The sequence below is a fragment of the Thunnus thynnus genome, chromosome 14, assembly GCF_963924715.1.
Source record: "Thunnus thynnus chromosome 14, fThuThy2.1, whole genome shotgun sequence".
Lineage (NCBI taxonomy): Eukaryota > Metazoa > Chordata > Actinopteri > Scombriformes > Scombridae > Thunnus > Thunnus thynnus.
The window spans coordinates 29,756,882-29,771,208 of NC_089530.1; the positions used below are offsets into that span (position 1 = coordinate 29,756,882).

At 39.7% G+C, this 14,327-nt stretch overlaps 2 protein-coding genes across 6 annotated transcripts in view; both read left to right on the forward strand.

Moving 5' to 3' along the window:
• Nucleotides 1–1,246: 1,246 nt before the first annotated feature.
• lrrc73 (leucine rich repeat containing 73) lies at nucleotides 1,247–12,395 on the forward strand. 2 transcript variants are annotated; one of them, XM_067610874.1, is made up of 7 exons: nucleotides 1,247–1,380; nucleotides 1,882–2,214; nucleotides 2,863–3,023; nucleotides 5,361–5,483; nucleotides 9,321–9,421; nucleotides 10,230–10,497; nucleotides 12,001–12,395. In XM_067610874.1, exons 2-7 carry the CDS (start codon nucleotides 1,943–1,945, stop codon nucleotides 12,069–12,071), a joined length of 996 nt encoding a protein of 331 aa, XP_067466975.1. In that variant the 5' UTR covers nucleotides 1,247–1,380; nucleotides 1,882–1,942; the 3' UTR covers nucleotides 12,072–12,395. The 2 variants fall into 2 exon arrangements, with proteins under 2 accessions (XP_067466975.1, XP_067466974.1); XM_067610873.1 differs by having other exon boundaries at nucleotides 1,316–1,408.
• Nucleotides 12,396–13,973: 1,578 nt separating this feature from the next.
• The window catches only part of LOC137197460 (NLR family CARD domain-containing protein 3-like), a 41,507-nt gene continuing 41,153 nt past the window's right edge, over nucleotides 13,974–14,327 (forward strand). For all 4 annotated transcript variants that reach the window (XM_067610878.1, XM_067610879.1, XM_067610882.1 and 1 more), the window contains exon 1: nucleotides 13,974–14,026. The gene's annotated coding sequence lies outside the window, so the exon portion shown is untranslated. The remainder of the gene's footprint in view (nucleotides 14,027–14,327) is intronic.

Here is a 14,327-nt window from a genome sequence, read left to right on the forward strand (position 1 = left end):
CAGGCGGATTAAAACAGGCTCAGCGGGGTGTGACGTAACAGCTGCAAAGATTGTCTATTGGACAGGAAGTGCTACTCAGATTATTTCTTCCACTAACAGGTTTTATAAACGCGTTTTCATATTTCTGTCATTTCCGCTTTTATAAGAGAAATAAAACTCAGAGGAGAGTTCAAGTTGATAAAAAAATAGAGGAAAAGAAATCATAAAATTTCTGTTTGTAAATAAAACATGTGCTCAAATATTTTGTTGTTTCAACATAAGATTAATTTATCATATTCTGTATTATTAACGTTATTTATTTATTATGGTTTTCTATCCTCTTGATCACATAAACACTCAAAAAATAAATATTTTAATATTTTATTAGGAAAATTCTTAAATATACACATAAATATTATGGCAAAGATCTTAGTTTTTAAATATGAATTGTCCTTTCTGGTAAATCGATTAAAACGAGTCAATAACAGAAAAAAGCACAAAAATTGATTGGTTAGACTCTTTTTTTTTTTTTTTAAGATGTATTAGCACATTTTTAAATAAATATTCACACAAGTACTGTTTCATTGGTCTTTCTTATATTAAAAATATAGTTGTATTTTTAAAATTAAATTAGTAATTTTTTAACTTGATATATAATATTGCTATGTAGATAAATGTTTTATAGTTTGAAAAAAAGTACTTATCACACGTCCATTTATTTGGCTTTCCAGAGCTTTCAGTCACATCTCTTATGAAAAATATTTATTTTAACTTCCAAAAAATGTCAATAATTACACATATATAGTATAAGATATAACATTAATGATACTACTACTACCTACTTTATATATGAGCAAATGTATATTAAATGTATATACATTTTATAAACGTTTACACTATTACTGTCTTGTAAACACGTTGTTGTACAATATTGAGTTATATTATATTATATTATATTATATTATATTATATTATATTATATTATATTATATTATATTATATTATATTATATTATATTAAAAACGTAGTTTATTGTCTCTTCCACACCAGCTGTCTGTCTCTGTCCTGCTGTTGGTTCACAGAAGCAGCTCAGAGTGAGCCCTCCTGCTCTCTCTCCTCTCTCTGTGTCTCATAGTAACGGTCACCTGCAGAAACACACCGGGACTCACCGAGCTCACACCGACCGACCGACAGACCGCCCGCCGGACTCCAGAACACCGAACCCCGCTCCGCACCGCGCGGCTCCCCGTTGCTGATCAAACCCGACCAATCGATACCGGGACCGATCGACTGCGATGTCCGCCGCGGTGGATCAGAACCGGCGCGTGGCCTGCGGCGAGATCAGAGGCACCGGAGCCGCGAAGGATGACATCAGCGTGTGAAACTCCCGATCCTCCCCGCGTGAGCTGATCGATCATTTATTTATCAGGTTCATTGATCACCTTATTGCAAAACTAATAGCCTAATAGGCTGAAATCATGATTGATCGGTTTGATCACCTGATCAGGTCCAGGCAGAGCAGCACGCACCTGCTCATGCTCATTAATACTTTACAGTCATTGATTATTGATTAGCTCCGGTGTGTGTTTTCACTTAAAAATATTAATTTATCAGTGAGTTTATCAGCTGAAATTGATCAGGTGACTGACCCAACATGATCAGCATTTATCAATAATTGATCACTACCTTATTAGTTTCCTCTACAGGCAGATCAAAGATAAGAAGAGCTGAGAGTATTGATCACTGAGAGAAAACTGATAAATGTCAAACAAATAATGTCCTCAAACTTATTTACCTGTTGTTCATTGATCTGTTCATGTGTCATGAGCCCTCACTGATCTTGTATTAGCAGCAGCAGGTGATAATTATACAGCAGAGATCAATAGCATGTTGTCCCCGCAGGTGTCCCAGGTGTCCCTGCAGGTGTCCCAGGTGTCCCAGGTGTCCCTGCAGGTGTCCCAGCATGCTGCCGGCCTCCATCCAGATCACGGGCGAGCAGCTGTCGGCGGCTGAGGTTCAGGACATCTGTGAGAGTCTGAAGGAGGACAGCGTCCGGCTGCTGTCCGTCCGCGGCTGCCAGCTCTCTGACCGGGACTTTGGACGCGTCTGCCGCAGCGTGGCGGAGTCTCGCTCGCTCGCTCAGCTCAACCTGAACCTGGGTGTGGTGTCCAGCATCAGCCGCACCCGACACCTGGCCGACGCCTTGAAGACCAACCGCTCCCTGCAGACGCTGTTGTGAGTTCAGAAGATGTTGAATAATAACTCTTATTGGTTTGGGATCTGGAGATGATTCCCGTCAAAGAATCAGGACCCTCAGGTCAAAGGGATTTATTGTAGACAGAGAATAGATGTTGTGGTAGGACACTGACTAGACTGAGTGTGTTGTGGTTTACAAAGAGAAATAACAACATAAGAATAACTTAAATGTGAATTAACGTTATTTCAAAGCAATAAAGCTATTTCCTGTAGCCCTTTCAATCTAAATCAGAAGCAAATATAACTTTTAGCAAGTTGAACAGATAATTTGTAAATGCAGGAAAACAGCCTTTGGCCAAACTAAATTAAGATCATATAAATCACAACACATATTTAATGACAACTAACACAAAATAGCGACCATGCAGTGTCCTCCATGCGAACTAGGTAGTTAAGAGCCGATTGAGGCAACAACTGTAAAATAACTTAAAATTAAAAACAAGCCCAAAGAACCAAACCGTAAATGCTGCGTGACAACATAAAAGGAACATTACAACAACTTACAAGCAGTGAGAAAACTCACAAATGATGTCAGCGCTTGTTAATGAAGCCAGGCAGGCTTTCTCACAAACTCATAACCAGCTAGAGTGTGATTGGCTTGTAAGGCTCTGTCCCCACCCCCTCCAGTCTCCATGGAAACCCTCTGTTGGATGCCGGCCTGGTGACCCTGAACGCGGCCCTGACAACCCACCCGGCGCTGGTCTGTCTGGATCTGGGAGACTGCATGCTGGGAGACGAAGCGCTGCGTCTGATCTGTGGGATGCTGCCACCTGACGGAGCCAAGTCAGGTAACAAACACCTGAAGAGAACACTGAGAACAACACTGAGAACAACACTGAGAACACTGAGAACAGTGAGCAGAACACTGAGAACAACACTGAGAACACTGAGAACACTGAGAACAACACTGAGAACAACACTGAGAACAACACTGAGAACACTGAGAACAACACTGAGAACGGTGAGCAGAACACTGAGAACACTGAGAACACTGAGAACACTGAGAACAGTGAGAACACAAAGGCTTCAGATTTGACCTCTAAATGTTGTTGGATTAATATTTAAACATAAACTTGATCGCGACTTTGTAACAGTAAATGTAAACCTTTTCTCAATTGATTAAAAAAATGTGTGTTAGGTCATGCGTTTTGATGATCAATCGAAAATAATGATCAATAAATCAAACTTATCAATAAGACAGCAATGTAAAACTGATCAATTCACACCAGAAAAAACAGCCCACAGCTGGTTTACTGGGTCTGGGTTATAACTGGAATGAGGGACAATTATGTGGAACACCATAGCAACCACTTAGCAACATCCCAGCAAACACTTAGCAACACCTAGCAACCACTCAGCAACGTCATAGCAACCACTTAGCAGCACCCTAGCAACCACTTAGCAACATCCAAGCAAACACTTAGCAACACCCTAGCAACCAATCAGCAACATCATAGCAACCACTTAGCAACAGTCTAGCAACCACTTAGAAACACCTTAGCAACCACCCACAACAGCACAGAAACCACCTGACATCACCCTAGCAACTGTCGGACACACCTTAGCAACCACAAGGAAACAATCTAGTAGCACCATAGTGACCTCCCGGAACACCTTAGCAACTGTCGGAAACACCTAAGCAACCACAAGTAAACAATCTAGTAATGTGATAGTGACCTCCCGAAACACCCTAGCAACTGTTGGACACACTTTAGCAACCATATGGGAACATCTAGTAACACCATAGTGACCTCCTGATACCACCCCAGTAACTGACATGAAGGACAGTTGTGAAATGGTCTTAGAGTTAATGTAAAACATTAACAGGTGGGCTCCTCTTAGGTCCGAATAGGTAAATCAGTTTCGACTTAAATGTCACACACACATTAAATACAGTTTAATAAAATAAATGGCAGATTTGCAGATGAGTTTCTATTTACAGACCTTGTGAATCAGCTGAGTGTGAAACACAGTAAAGCTGCAGATCAGCAGCAGTTTGGAGGAAGCAGACAGATATTCAATAAAGCTCTGAGGACGTTTGGTCTCTTGAGACTCTGTTATTTCAGGCTCAAATAACCTGAATTCATCAGTCCACATGCTGGAGGATTTAACTCCATCATTTCAGATCAACATAACAAGGACAAAGCATTAATGCTTCTGCTGACGGAAAAATCACAAATTAGACCGAAAAGGCCTAGAAAACAGTGATTTATCTCCAAATCATTTTGAGCCTGATGTCCTAAAAACAGCTGAATTCAACTCTCAATAAGGAAAATGTTTTCTGCATTCAGGTGATCAGTTTATAGATCATTGTACATGTGGAAAACTTAAACTGACCTATCTGTGATTACAGTAAATTGTGTTGTTCCTAAATAGAGGGATCTGGATTTAATAATAAAAGTAAGTCATGAAATCTCTTGTTTGTTTCTGTAGAAAATGTCCTGGGATATATTTCATACTTTAGTTTTTTAAAATTATTTTCACATATTAAGCTTTACTGTTTCCAAATTTACAATTCACGATAAGGAAAATTTATAATCAAAATTTTAAAGGACTGAAAAACAAAAGAGCTGAACTCAAAAAACACAACAAAAAAACATGAAACATGACAGTCAAGTTGGATACAGTACACATTTATGTAGATTAAAGACATTCACATACATATCTTACCCATACATATACGTTCAAACACACATATACAGTATATGCATGTGTGTGTGTGTGTTTGGGTGTGTGTGCATGCATACATACATACTAATTACAGGAAGTAGTCAGATATTAGAGAAATATATTAGATATTAGAGATAGTAGAGAAAGGACAAGCTGGTAAATAACCTTCTGATACATTCTGATGATGTAGTTATAATTTCCCACCTTTCTTCAAACACATCTTCCGTGTTCCTCGTTTTGTGAGTCACTTTCTCCATGAGTTGCACTTCTTGAATCGTACTTTTCATCTAATTAAATCCGGGTTGTGATCTTTGTCCACTCCATTGTAATTTGCCTCAGTGCTGTGATTCTCAGGAGTCCAGCTGGAGGTTTTGTCTATGAGTGTATTTCTGTCTATGAGTGTATTTCTGTCTATGAGTGTATTTCTGTCATGGTGTGTGTTCGGTTGTGTGCAGGTCTGAGGGAGCTGACGCTGAGCGCTAACCCAGGAATCAGCTCCAAAGGCTGGGCTCGACTCGCCATCGCTGTGGCTCACAGCTCGCAGCTCCGAGTGCTCAACCTGGACTACAACCCGCTGGGTAATCAGATTACATTATATTACTGACATCGTGGGAACAAAAAAGTGTCACGCAATTACATAATAATAATTTAATATATGCAGCACATTTCTTACAAAAAGATGGAATTCACCACTCTCGCACAGATTTGTTCTAAACGTTTGAGTGATTTCAGACAATTTGTGATATTTAGCAAGTTTCTCTGAATTTTATACAAGGTACAAATGAAACTGACGAGTCCAGTCGTGTCGTTCGAGTCATAAACAGACAAACACTCATAATCTGACCTGAAATCATTAAGTCTTCATATGAATGAATTTACAGTTTAAATGTGAAAATAAAATGTAGAGATACAACAATTAGGTGATGAAGTAATCCACAGAAAATTAATCATCAACAATTTTGATAATCGATTAATCATTTCAGTAATTCTTTAAGTAAAAATGCCCAAAGAAATTGCTGGTTTTGGCTTCTCAAATGTGAAGATTTGAAGCTTTTCTGTGTCATACATGACAGTAAACTGAATATCTTCGGGCTGTGGACTCTTGATCAGTAAAATAAGACATTTGGAGACGTCTCTTTGAGTTGTGAGGGATTATAAGAGACTTTTTTTCATAATTATCTGACATTTCATAGACTAAATGATTAATTGATTGATCAATAATGAAACTAATTTTTAGTTGCAGCCCTAATAAAATAGAAAACTGAAACAAACTGGCTTCCAGTTTCCTGATGTGCAGATGTTTCTGTCAGTAGTAAACAGCTGTCCAGCATCATGTTGTGTTGCAGCTGACAGTAACATCAGCTACTGAAGGCTGTAATATTCTCTCCTCTAATATCTCTGTGACGTCACATGACGCCTCTCACATCATATGAGTTATGGAGCGCTTTGCTTTAGAAAGATGTTTTTTAGCATCTAACTTCATGTCAAAGCATTTCCTCTATTTTCTTATTTCACAGCGCTGTTCTGATGGATTCATGTTTTCTAATAGTTTCAGCTCCTCTAATATGACGACTGGCACCAATCAATGTGTCTACTGGTCTCTGATTTTAATCACTGTAAGCTTTACAACTGGCTAAAATCAGACATTTTAGGGGAGTCGATGATGCTAATGATGAAATCTCAGGTACTTTCAGCTCCTCATGAACAGGTGACCTTCATCAGGCTGAAACCAGAGATTTAACACATGTTCAGAGAGTTTGTCAGAAAAACTTGAAGGAACAAACCTCACAGAGGCAAGTCAGAGATGTTTAGGAGAAGAAAATGTTCCTGCATGAGGCTCAATGTGCTTCACAAAAAAACAAAAAGAAGATGCAAGAAATAGGAACATTAAAAACATAGAGACAAATCAAAGATATTTAAAATCAAATAAAGTTAATAATAAATAAAGATAAACAATACTGTAGTTGAGGTTAAAATTAGGGATGCACGATATTATCGGCACGTCATCGGTATCGGCCGATATAAGCTCTAAAATTAAATATCGGCATCGGCCCGGATGAACATTTCTGCCGATTATGAGAGGACGATATGTCGCCATCTCCTCTGCCGCCTGACTGGGTTTCCCTCCACGGACTGTTTCACCCTGACGGTCCCGGTCCTTCCTCCGCAGGCTGCACTTCACTCAGACGCCCGTCAAACCAGCTGTTTCTTCTCACTTTAACCTGAATAACAAACCAGGGCTCAGTGCTCCACATGGAGAGCCGGGGCTAACATTAGCTGGGAGGCTAGCAGAGGCTAGCTGGTTGTGCTTCCTTCCGGCCGTGCTGCCGCTAATGCTCCGCTAGCTTCTCAGCTAACGTTAGCCTCGGCTCTCCGTGTGGATCCAATCGGAGCACCGAGCCCCGGTTTGTTATTCAGGTTAAAGTGGGAAGAAGCAGCTGATCTGACGGGCGGCTGAGTGAAGTGCAGCCTGGGGAGGAAACACCGGGACCGTCAGTCCGTTGAGGAGCTGCCATGTTTGGCTGCACAGATAGGAAACACGTCGGCTGACAGGATGTACCACTCTGTTTGGGGGGGGGGGGGGGGGGGGCAACCAGCGTATTAGGTGCATTAGTGCCACCTTCTGCTCCAGAGAATAAATCCTACACATTAATCCTGTCTGTCTAATAAACTCAATGAAAACTCTACTGCTGCTCCCACTTGGCAGGTTCATTAAAGTTTTAATGCTGAGCTCCTGAATCCAGTCTTCCTCAGTTCTTCCTTCATATATTGTCTTTCTTGATCATACTTAGTACAATCTATGCTTGCATGCATAATAGTCTCCTCAGCCAGCTGGAAAAAAATATCGGCCACAAGCAGTTGGAAATATCGGCATATCAGATATTGGCAAAAAATCCAATATCGTGCATCCCTAGTTAAAACATAGTAAATTATGGGAGCTGACATCTCATTTGGGTACAAAAATCATGTCCCTCAGGGTTAAGGTTAGGAGGTGGGTTATGCAATAATAATGGTTAAAGGTGCCCTCTGGTGTTTTCTTGTAAACAAACAAAAATTATATTTACATTCATTGTTACTCAGCAAAAGTCATCGTGTGTTTCCTTGTAATCTAACAAATGTGTTGAATCCATTTCTGTGCTCATAAAACATTTGCAAAACATTTTTTTAAAGTATTTTAAATTCTGCATTGTTTACATCCGTGATTGCGAGTGTGCAGTCTTCTTCTTCTCTGCTATTACAGCCTTCTGTAGATCAGTGGAATAGTGTGAAGCTCTTAGAAGGACAGGAAGGAAGTGTACATCCTCATGCACATGCAAGGGTCAAACAAAACAGGGACTCGCTCATTAAAAACCTGCTCCATCACTACTAGAAGCCAGAAACTCCACAGGAAGGAGTCGATCTGATGTCCTCATAAATGACAAAAACATGTTTTGTGTGTGTGAACAATGAAGTGTAAAAAGAAACTGAGTTTATGATATAAAAACAGAAAAGCTGCAGACGCTCTGACTGGAGACATTGCTTGACAGTTTTATTGGAAAAATTAGTAGTAGTTATAGTTATAGTAGTTATTATTAATCATTTTATTCGTAGTCACTATATATGCTGTTATTTTTGAGCTGTATCAAATGTTTTTACTCAATATTTAATTATAGTTTGGCAACTTGTTGTTATTGTTATTAGTAGTTTTATTGTTGTTGATTCATTGTTTTGTGTTTTTGTTTGTTTGTTGGTTTTGTTTGTTTTTTGGCACCCGCTAGGGTGCAATAACTAGTAGTCCACAAGCTGTTGGTCCGGACTGGTTTGCCGTGCTGATGGTAGTTTGTTCTGTTGGTATGAAATGAGTTTCCAAAATTTATTGGTGAACCTCTTGTAGACGACTAATGGAAATTTTTTACCATCCCGTTGGGCATTTTAGTGCCGTTAAACAGGATATTTTTACCACATTTTAACCCAAACCATGGGAAGGATTAGTGTATCACCAGCAGGCAAAAACGTTTCTCTGTTTTGAAGCAACTTGAATTTGATCACGTGATTTTGTGCAATCAATCAATCAATCAATGCACATGCAACAATAAACAGACTATTGACATGGAGGAATCGGTACCAACAGCTACTTCCTTGTTTTTTGTTCCCTTTCGCCTTGGATTTTAGTACATTATTATTGTTATTATAATGTCATATTTACTTGTGTGGACCCCAGGAAGAGTAGCTGCTACCTTGGTAGTGGCTAATGGGGATCCATTATATTTATATATATATATATATATATATATATATATATATATATATATATATATACATATATATATATATATTTATATATATTATATTATATTATGTATCTAAATGTCTAGGAAGGAGCTCTGAATGTCTTCTGATGTTTCTGAGGGTTCTGGTTCTGGTTCTGTCTCCAGGTGATCAGATTGCAGGGATGCTGGCGGTTGCCGTGGCGTCCAGTAGAACCCTGGAGGCACTGGACCTGGAGGGTACCGGACTCACCAACCAGTCAGCACAGGTTGGCCAATCACATTTCTTCTATGTTTTCTTCATTGTATCATAGTTCAACTGACTTACAGACTTTGTTCCTGGGAAATCTGCAAGTGTCAAGTTGTGTCCAAATCCACAATTCATCAAGTCCACCAGGAACCTCAAGAGGACTTTCTGTGGACTTCGCTGAGAAAATTACCCATAATCCACAGCAAAATGGAAGTGATTACATTTAATTAGTAATTAATAAACAATCATAATAATATTATGTTAATTGATGTAGTGAGGTATAATGTACACACAGAATAATAGTCCTGTAGGCTTGATAACATGGATTTGTTAATAATTTGTTTATCTGCTAAACTAGACGGGCAAAGTTTGTTTTTGTCTGTCTACAATGTAAAGGTTCTCAGTGAAGATTGAATGTGAATATAGATTAATGTTAGCAGTGTAAAGCAGCAGAGCTGCACATCAAAACCATTAAGATCAGTTCAGAAAAACACTGACAAAGATGGAAGATGAGGTCCCGTCTCGTAGCGCATTTCATCCCCTCAGTCTCAGGCTCAGTCCGGAGGATGGACATTAGGATCAGCCTTCATATCAGTGCTGATAAGCCTTTTTTTCAGGAAGTCTTCAGTCTCTCAGATGTTCCTGTGTTTGTCCAGCAGGGGGAGACGTTGATCTGAACTTCCTTCAACACTGAACTCAAACACTCAGATGTTCTTATATTTACCACAGCTCAGAAGATCCAAATTTACACAACAAGTCCCCAAAAACTAACATTAGACCACAGTCCTCTTTACTCTGGCCTTACCTTACACCGTCTCTGTCTGCAGGTGTTCTTGGACATGGTGGAGAACTACCCGACCAGCCTGCGCGTTCTGGTTCTGTCGGAGAACGACATCAGTCCTGAGCTGCAGCAGCAGATCTGCGACCTGCTGTCTGAAGCAGAGGACGAAGACGACAGAGAGGCCCCGCCCCTCCAGCCAGGCCCCGCCTCCAGCAGCGCCCTGCTGCCAATCAGAGACAAGTACCACCCAATGAGAGACAAGTACCAACCAATCAGGAACAAGTACCAGCCCCCCGCCTGGCTCCCCCACAGCAGTAAGGGCTGAACACTTCACCTCGTCCCCATCCTCTCTACAGACCGCCCCCCCTAACATCTGTCCCTCCTTCAACCAGTCCCAGTTAAGCCCAGTATTATCCTGGTTCTGCCCCAGTTAAACCCAGTATTAGTCCTGGCAGTCCCAATTGACCCAGTATGAGCCCGGTTCTGTCCTCTCTGTGGTGTTCAGTGACAGCAGGAGGTTTTGTGTTCTGTATAATAGTGGACTAAATGTGAATTTGGTTAAACTGGTTTTAATCTAATCCCAGTTAAGAAAGAATATTCAGTAATCCTAATAATCAATATTCAAACAATATTAATTAATTCTCCCATTAAAGATAGTTTCTTCCTCTGTGGTTCCACGCAGCTATGTGGTCTGAAGCTCAGTTGTTCTGGTTCTGATTACAGATCTGACTGTATTCTCCTTTAAGGTTCGGTCACACCAGCATTCAAAACTGTGAAATCCATTAACTTCACTGGATTCACTTGCAAAGTAAATCCAAGTGAATTTTTCACATCAATTTCAGTTTTGGTGATCAATAACAAGCCGTCCTGACAGAGCTGACCTGTGAGCAGACGGAGAGCCGGAGAGTCCTAAATGGAGGAAGCCGTCGTAGCTTATTAGCTGTGTTGCTAACATCCAGTTTTATTGAAGCTGTCAGAGTAAAAACTGTTCAGAGACTGTTTTCACACAGTTAGCAGACAGGAGGACATGATGCTGATATGTCTGTTCAATATTGACCTGTTAGCGACCAAGCTAACCTATTGTGACTGACTAGCACCACCATGTTTCCCTAGCGTGGTTAGCTCACCAGCTGCAGTTCACCAACTAGCCCGAAGAATAATCACATTTTCATCAAGCTTCAATAACCAAATATTTCAGAAAGATGAAGTTCTGATGTGACCGGTCCTTTAGAAAATTCTTTCACCTGATGAAAACATGAACTTCAGACATTATGAGGACACGTCTAACAGAGTTTCTTTGAATGAATGAACACACGTGTTTAGCTAAAGTACTAGAAATTATGTATATACTGTATTTATAACATTTTCCAAATCAGCTGTTAGATTGATTTCCTTCAAAGGAACAGTTTCACATTTTGGGAACTCTTCTTATTCTCTGTCTGACGGAGAGTTAGATGTTCAGATTGATGAATATGCAGCTGAAGCCAGTTAGCTTAGCTTAGCATAAAGACTGAAACAGGGAAACTGCTAGCCTCCTACAAAAACTGGAATGTAAAAACGTCACGTTGTGGTTTTATGGAGGGTTGTGCTGAACTTTTCTAACTAACAAATAAACATGACTTAACATTTGCTGTGATGGATTATTTCTCTGCTGGCTGATTTTCATAGAAACAAAATGGCTGCCTGGAAGGAAATCAATCTAAAAAGTGATTGATGATTTGGAAAATGATCAGCAGGATTTGTATTTACTGGTTTCAGAAACGTTGGGACATGGCGGTCTGGTCCTTTTCTAAACGTGTCGTTCTTTAACCCTACAGACTCCAGCCCCCAGATGGTCTTGCTGACATCAGGTCTAGGTGAGAGCTTATTGGCTGAGACTGAGATGTGACCCCTCCCACAAACACCCACACTTCCTGTTCACCTTTTAAATGATTTTTTTCTTTTGGTTTGGTCTGAATGTTCCCGGTTTATTTCTCTGCACTGCACTTCTCTGGGTTGTCAGATCACCTGATGGCTGGCAGCCAATCACATGCTCTGCATGGTTTGATGTAGCACCTGTACATAGATGAGAACAGAGCGACACAAAACCTTAACACACCAAGTGACTTCTACACAGACAGGTGTTTGTTCAGCAGTGTGTTTCTGATGAATGTTGGTTTGTTCTGCTGCTCTGATGTCACAATAATAAAACTGTTTACAGCTTCGTACAAACCGACGACTCAGCGTCTTCATTCACTGTCAGTGACGGACAGACATTTGACATTTTCTGATGTTTAACATTTTCACACATATTAAGGTGTGTCAAAGACAGTGATGAAAGTAACTAAGTACATTTACTGCAGTATTGTAGTTAACTACAGTTTTGAGGTACTTGTACTTTACTTGAGTATTTCCATGTGATGCTACTTTCTACATTTCAGAGGGAAATATTGTACTTTCTACTCCACTACATTTATTTGACAGCTTTAGTTACTTTTCAGATGAAGATTTGACACAATGGATAATATAACAAGCTTTTAAAATACAACACATTGTTAAAGATGAAACCAGTGGTTTCCAAACTTTTTGGCTTTTGACGTCTTACAAAAAGCAGTGTGTAGTCGGGGTCACATTTCACATGTCTATGAGTTGTTAACAGCTCCACCAGATAGTGATTTTTCCCTCTAAACTTCTCACATGCTTTCATTTCAATAAATGTTCAAATGATCCAATATTTCAGCAAAAATCAAAGATTAGAGAAAAAGTCCAGAAACTGTTCCCAAAAGGGAGGCGAGTCCCCACATGTGTCTGTTTAAACGGATTTATGTCCTCACAACATGAGGAATACGTGGTAAACACACACACACATACACACACACACACACACACACATACACACACACACACATACACACACACACACGCACACACACATACACACACACACACACACACACATACACACACACATACACACACACACACACACACATACACACACACACACACACAAGCAAACAGGGAGGAAGTAAAGTTGAAAGTATTCAGTCAGACTCCATTTTAAAGTCGACAGAGCAGAAGGAGGAAACAGTCTGAGGCAGGGTGAGTGTTAATATCAGGGCTGCAAATAATGATTACTGTCATTATTGATCAATCTGCTGATTATTTTTAAATATAAATTTTAAATATAATTTGTTTGTTAGTTGATTAAACTCTGTCAGAAAAATATGAAATTACAGTTTTGAGGTCTTCAAATGTTGTTTCCTCTTTTCTCTTCCTGGTCAGAGGAACATCGGTGACGCAGTGTGAATGTTACAGTATTATGATCATTATTTCACTGTCAGAGGGTCTAGTTTAATCTTCCTGTGGACTGTAGATGCAGATTCATCTGTTTGACTTCATCTGTTGACACAAAACACACGTTTACTGGAGAATAACTGTATTTAGTACGATGAGGAAATCTGTGTGTCTGAGTTTGTATCTAACAGCCAGTGAACAGTCAGAAAACTTTTCACAAAGGTCTTAAATTAAATTCAACACTCGCACTTTAAGCTGTAAGTGATTCTAGAAGCTCAGAACGACTTTAAATGGTGACTAGCAAAACTGCTCTATGATTACTGCCTCACCTATTTGTACCTATTTGTAAATTCCCCATACTCCACATACGACCTACTGCAAAAGAAGATAATTACCACAGCTGAACACATAATACTTCACAATACAACAATGGCTCTAGAAAACACACACACACACACACACACACACACACACGTGAGAAAACAGGGAGGAAGTAAAGTTGAAAGTACTCAGTCAGACTCCATTTTAAAGTCAACAGAGCAGAAGGAGGAAACAGTCTGAGGCAGGGTGAGTGTTAATATTAGAGCTGCAAATAATGATTACTGTCATTATTGAATAAAACTGCTATTTTACTGATTAATTGTTTAGTTGATTAAACTGTCAGACAAATATGAAATCACAGTGTTGACGTCCTCAAACGTTGTTTCCTTTGTTCTCTTCCTGGTTTCTGCGTCCTCACAGTGATGTAATGTGACTCACTGCTGCAGTTAAAATAGAGAGAAGTCACAGTTAAGAACCACACAGATCTTTATCTGAAGTCTGTTGGATTTAAACCAGAGTCAAAGTTTATCTTTGTGACATGGTTGTA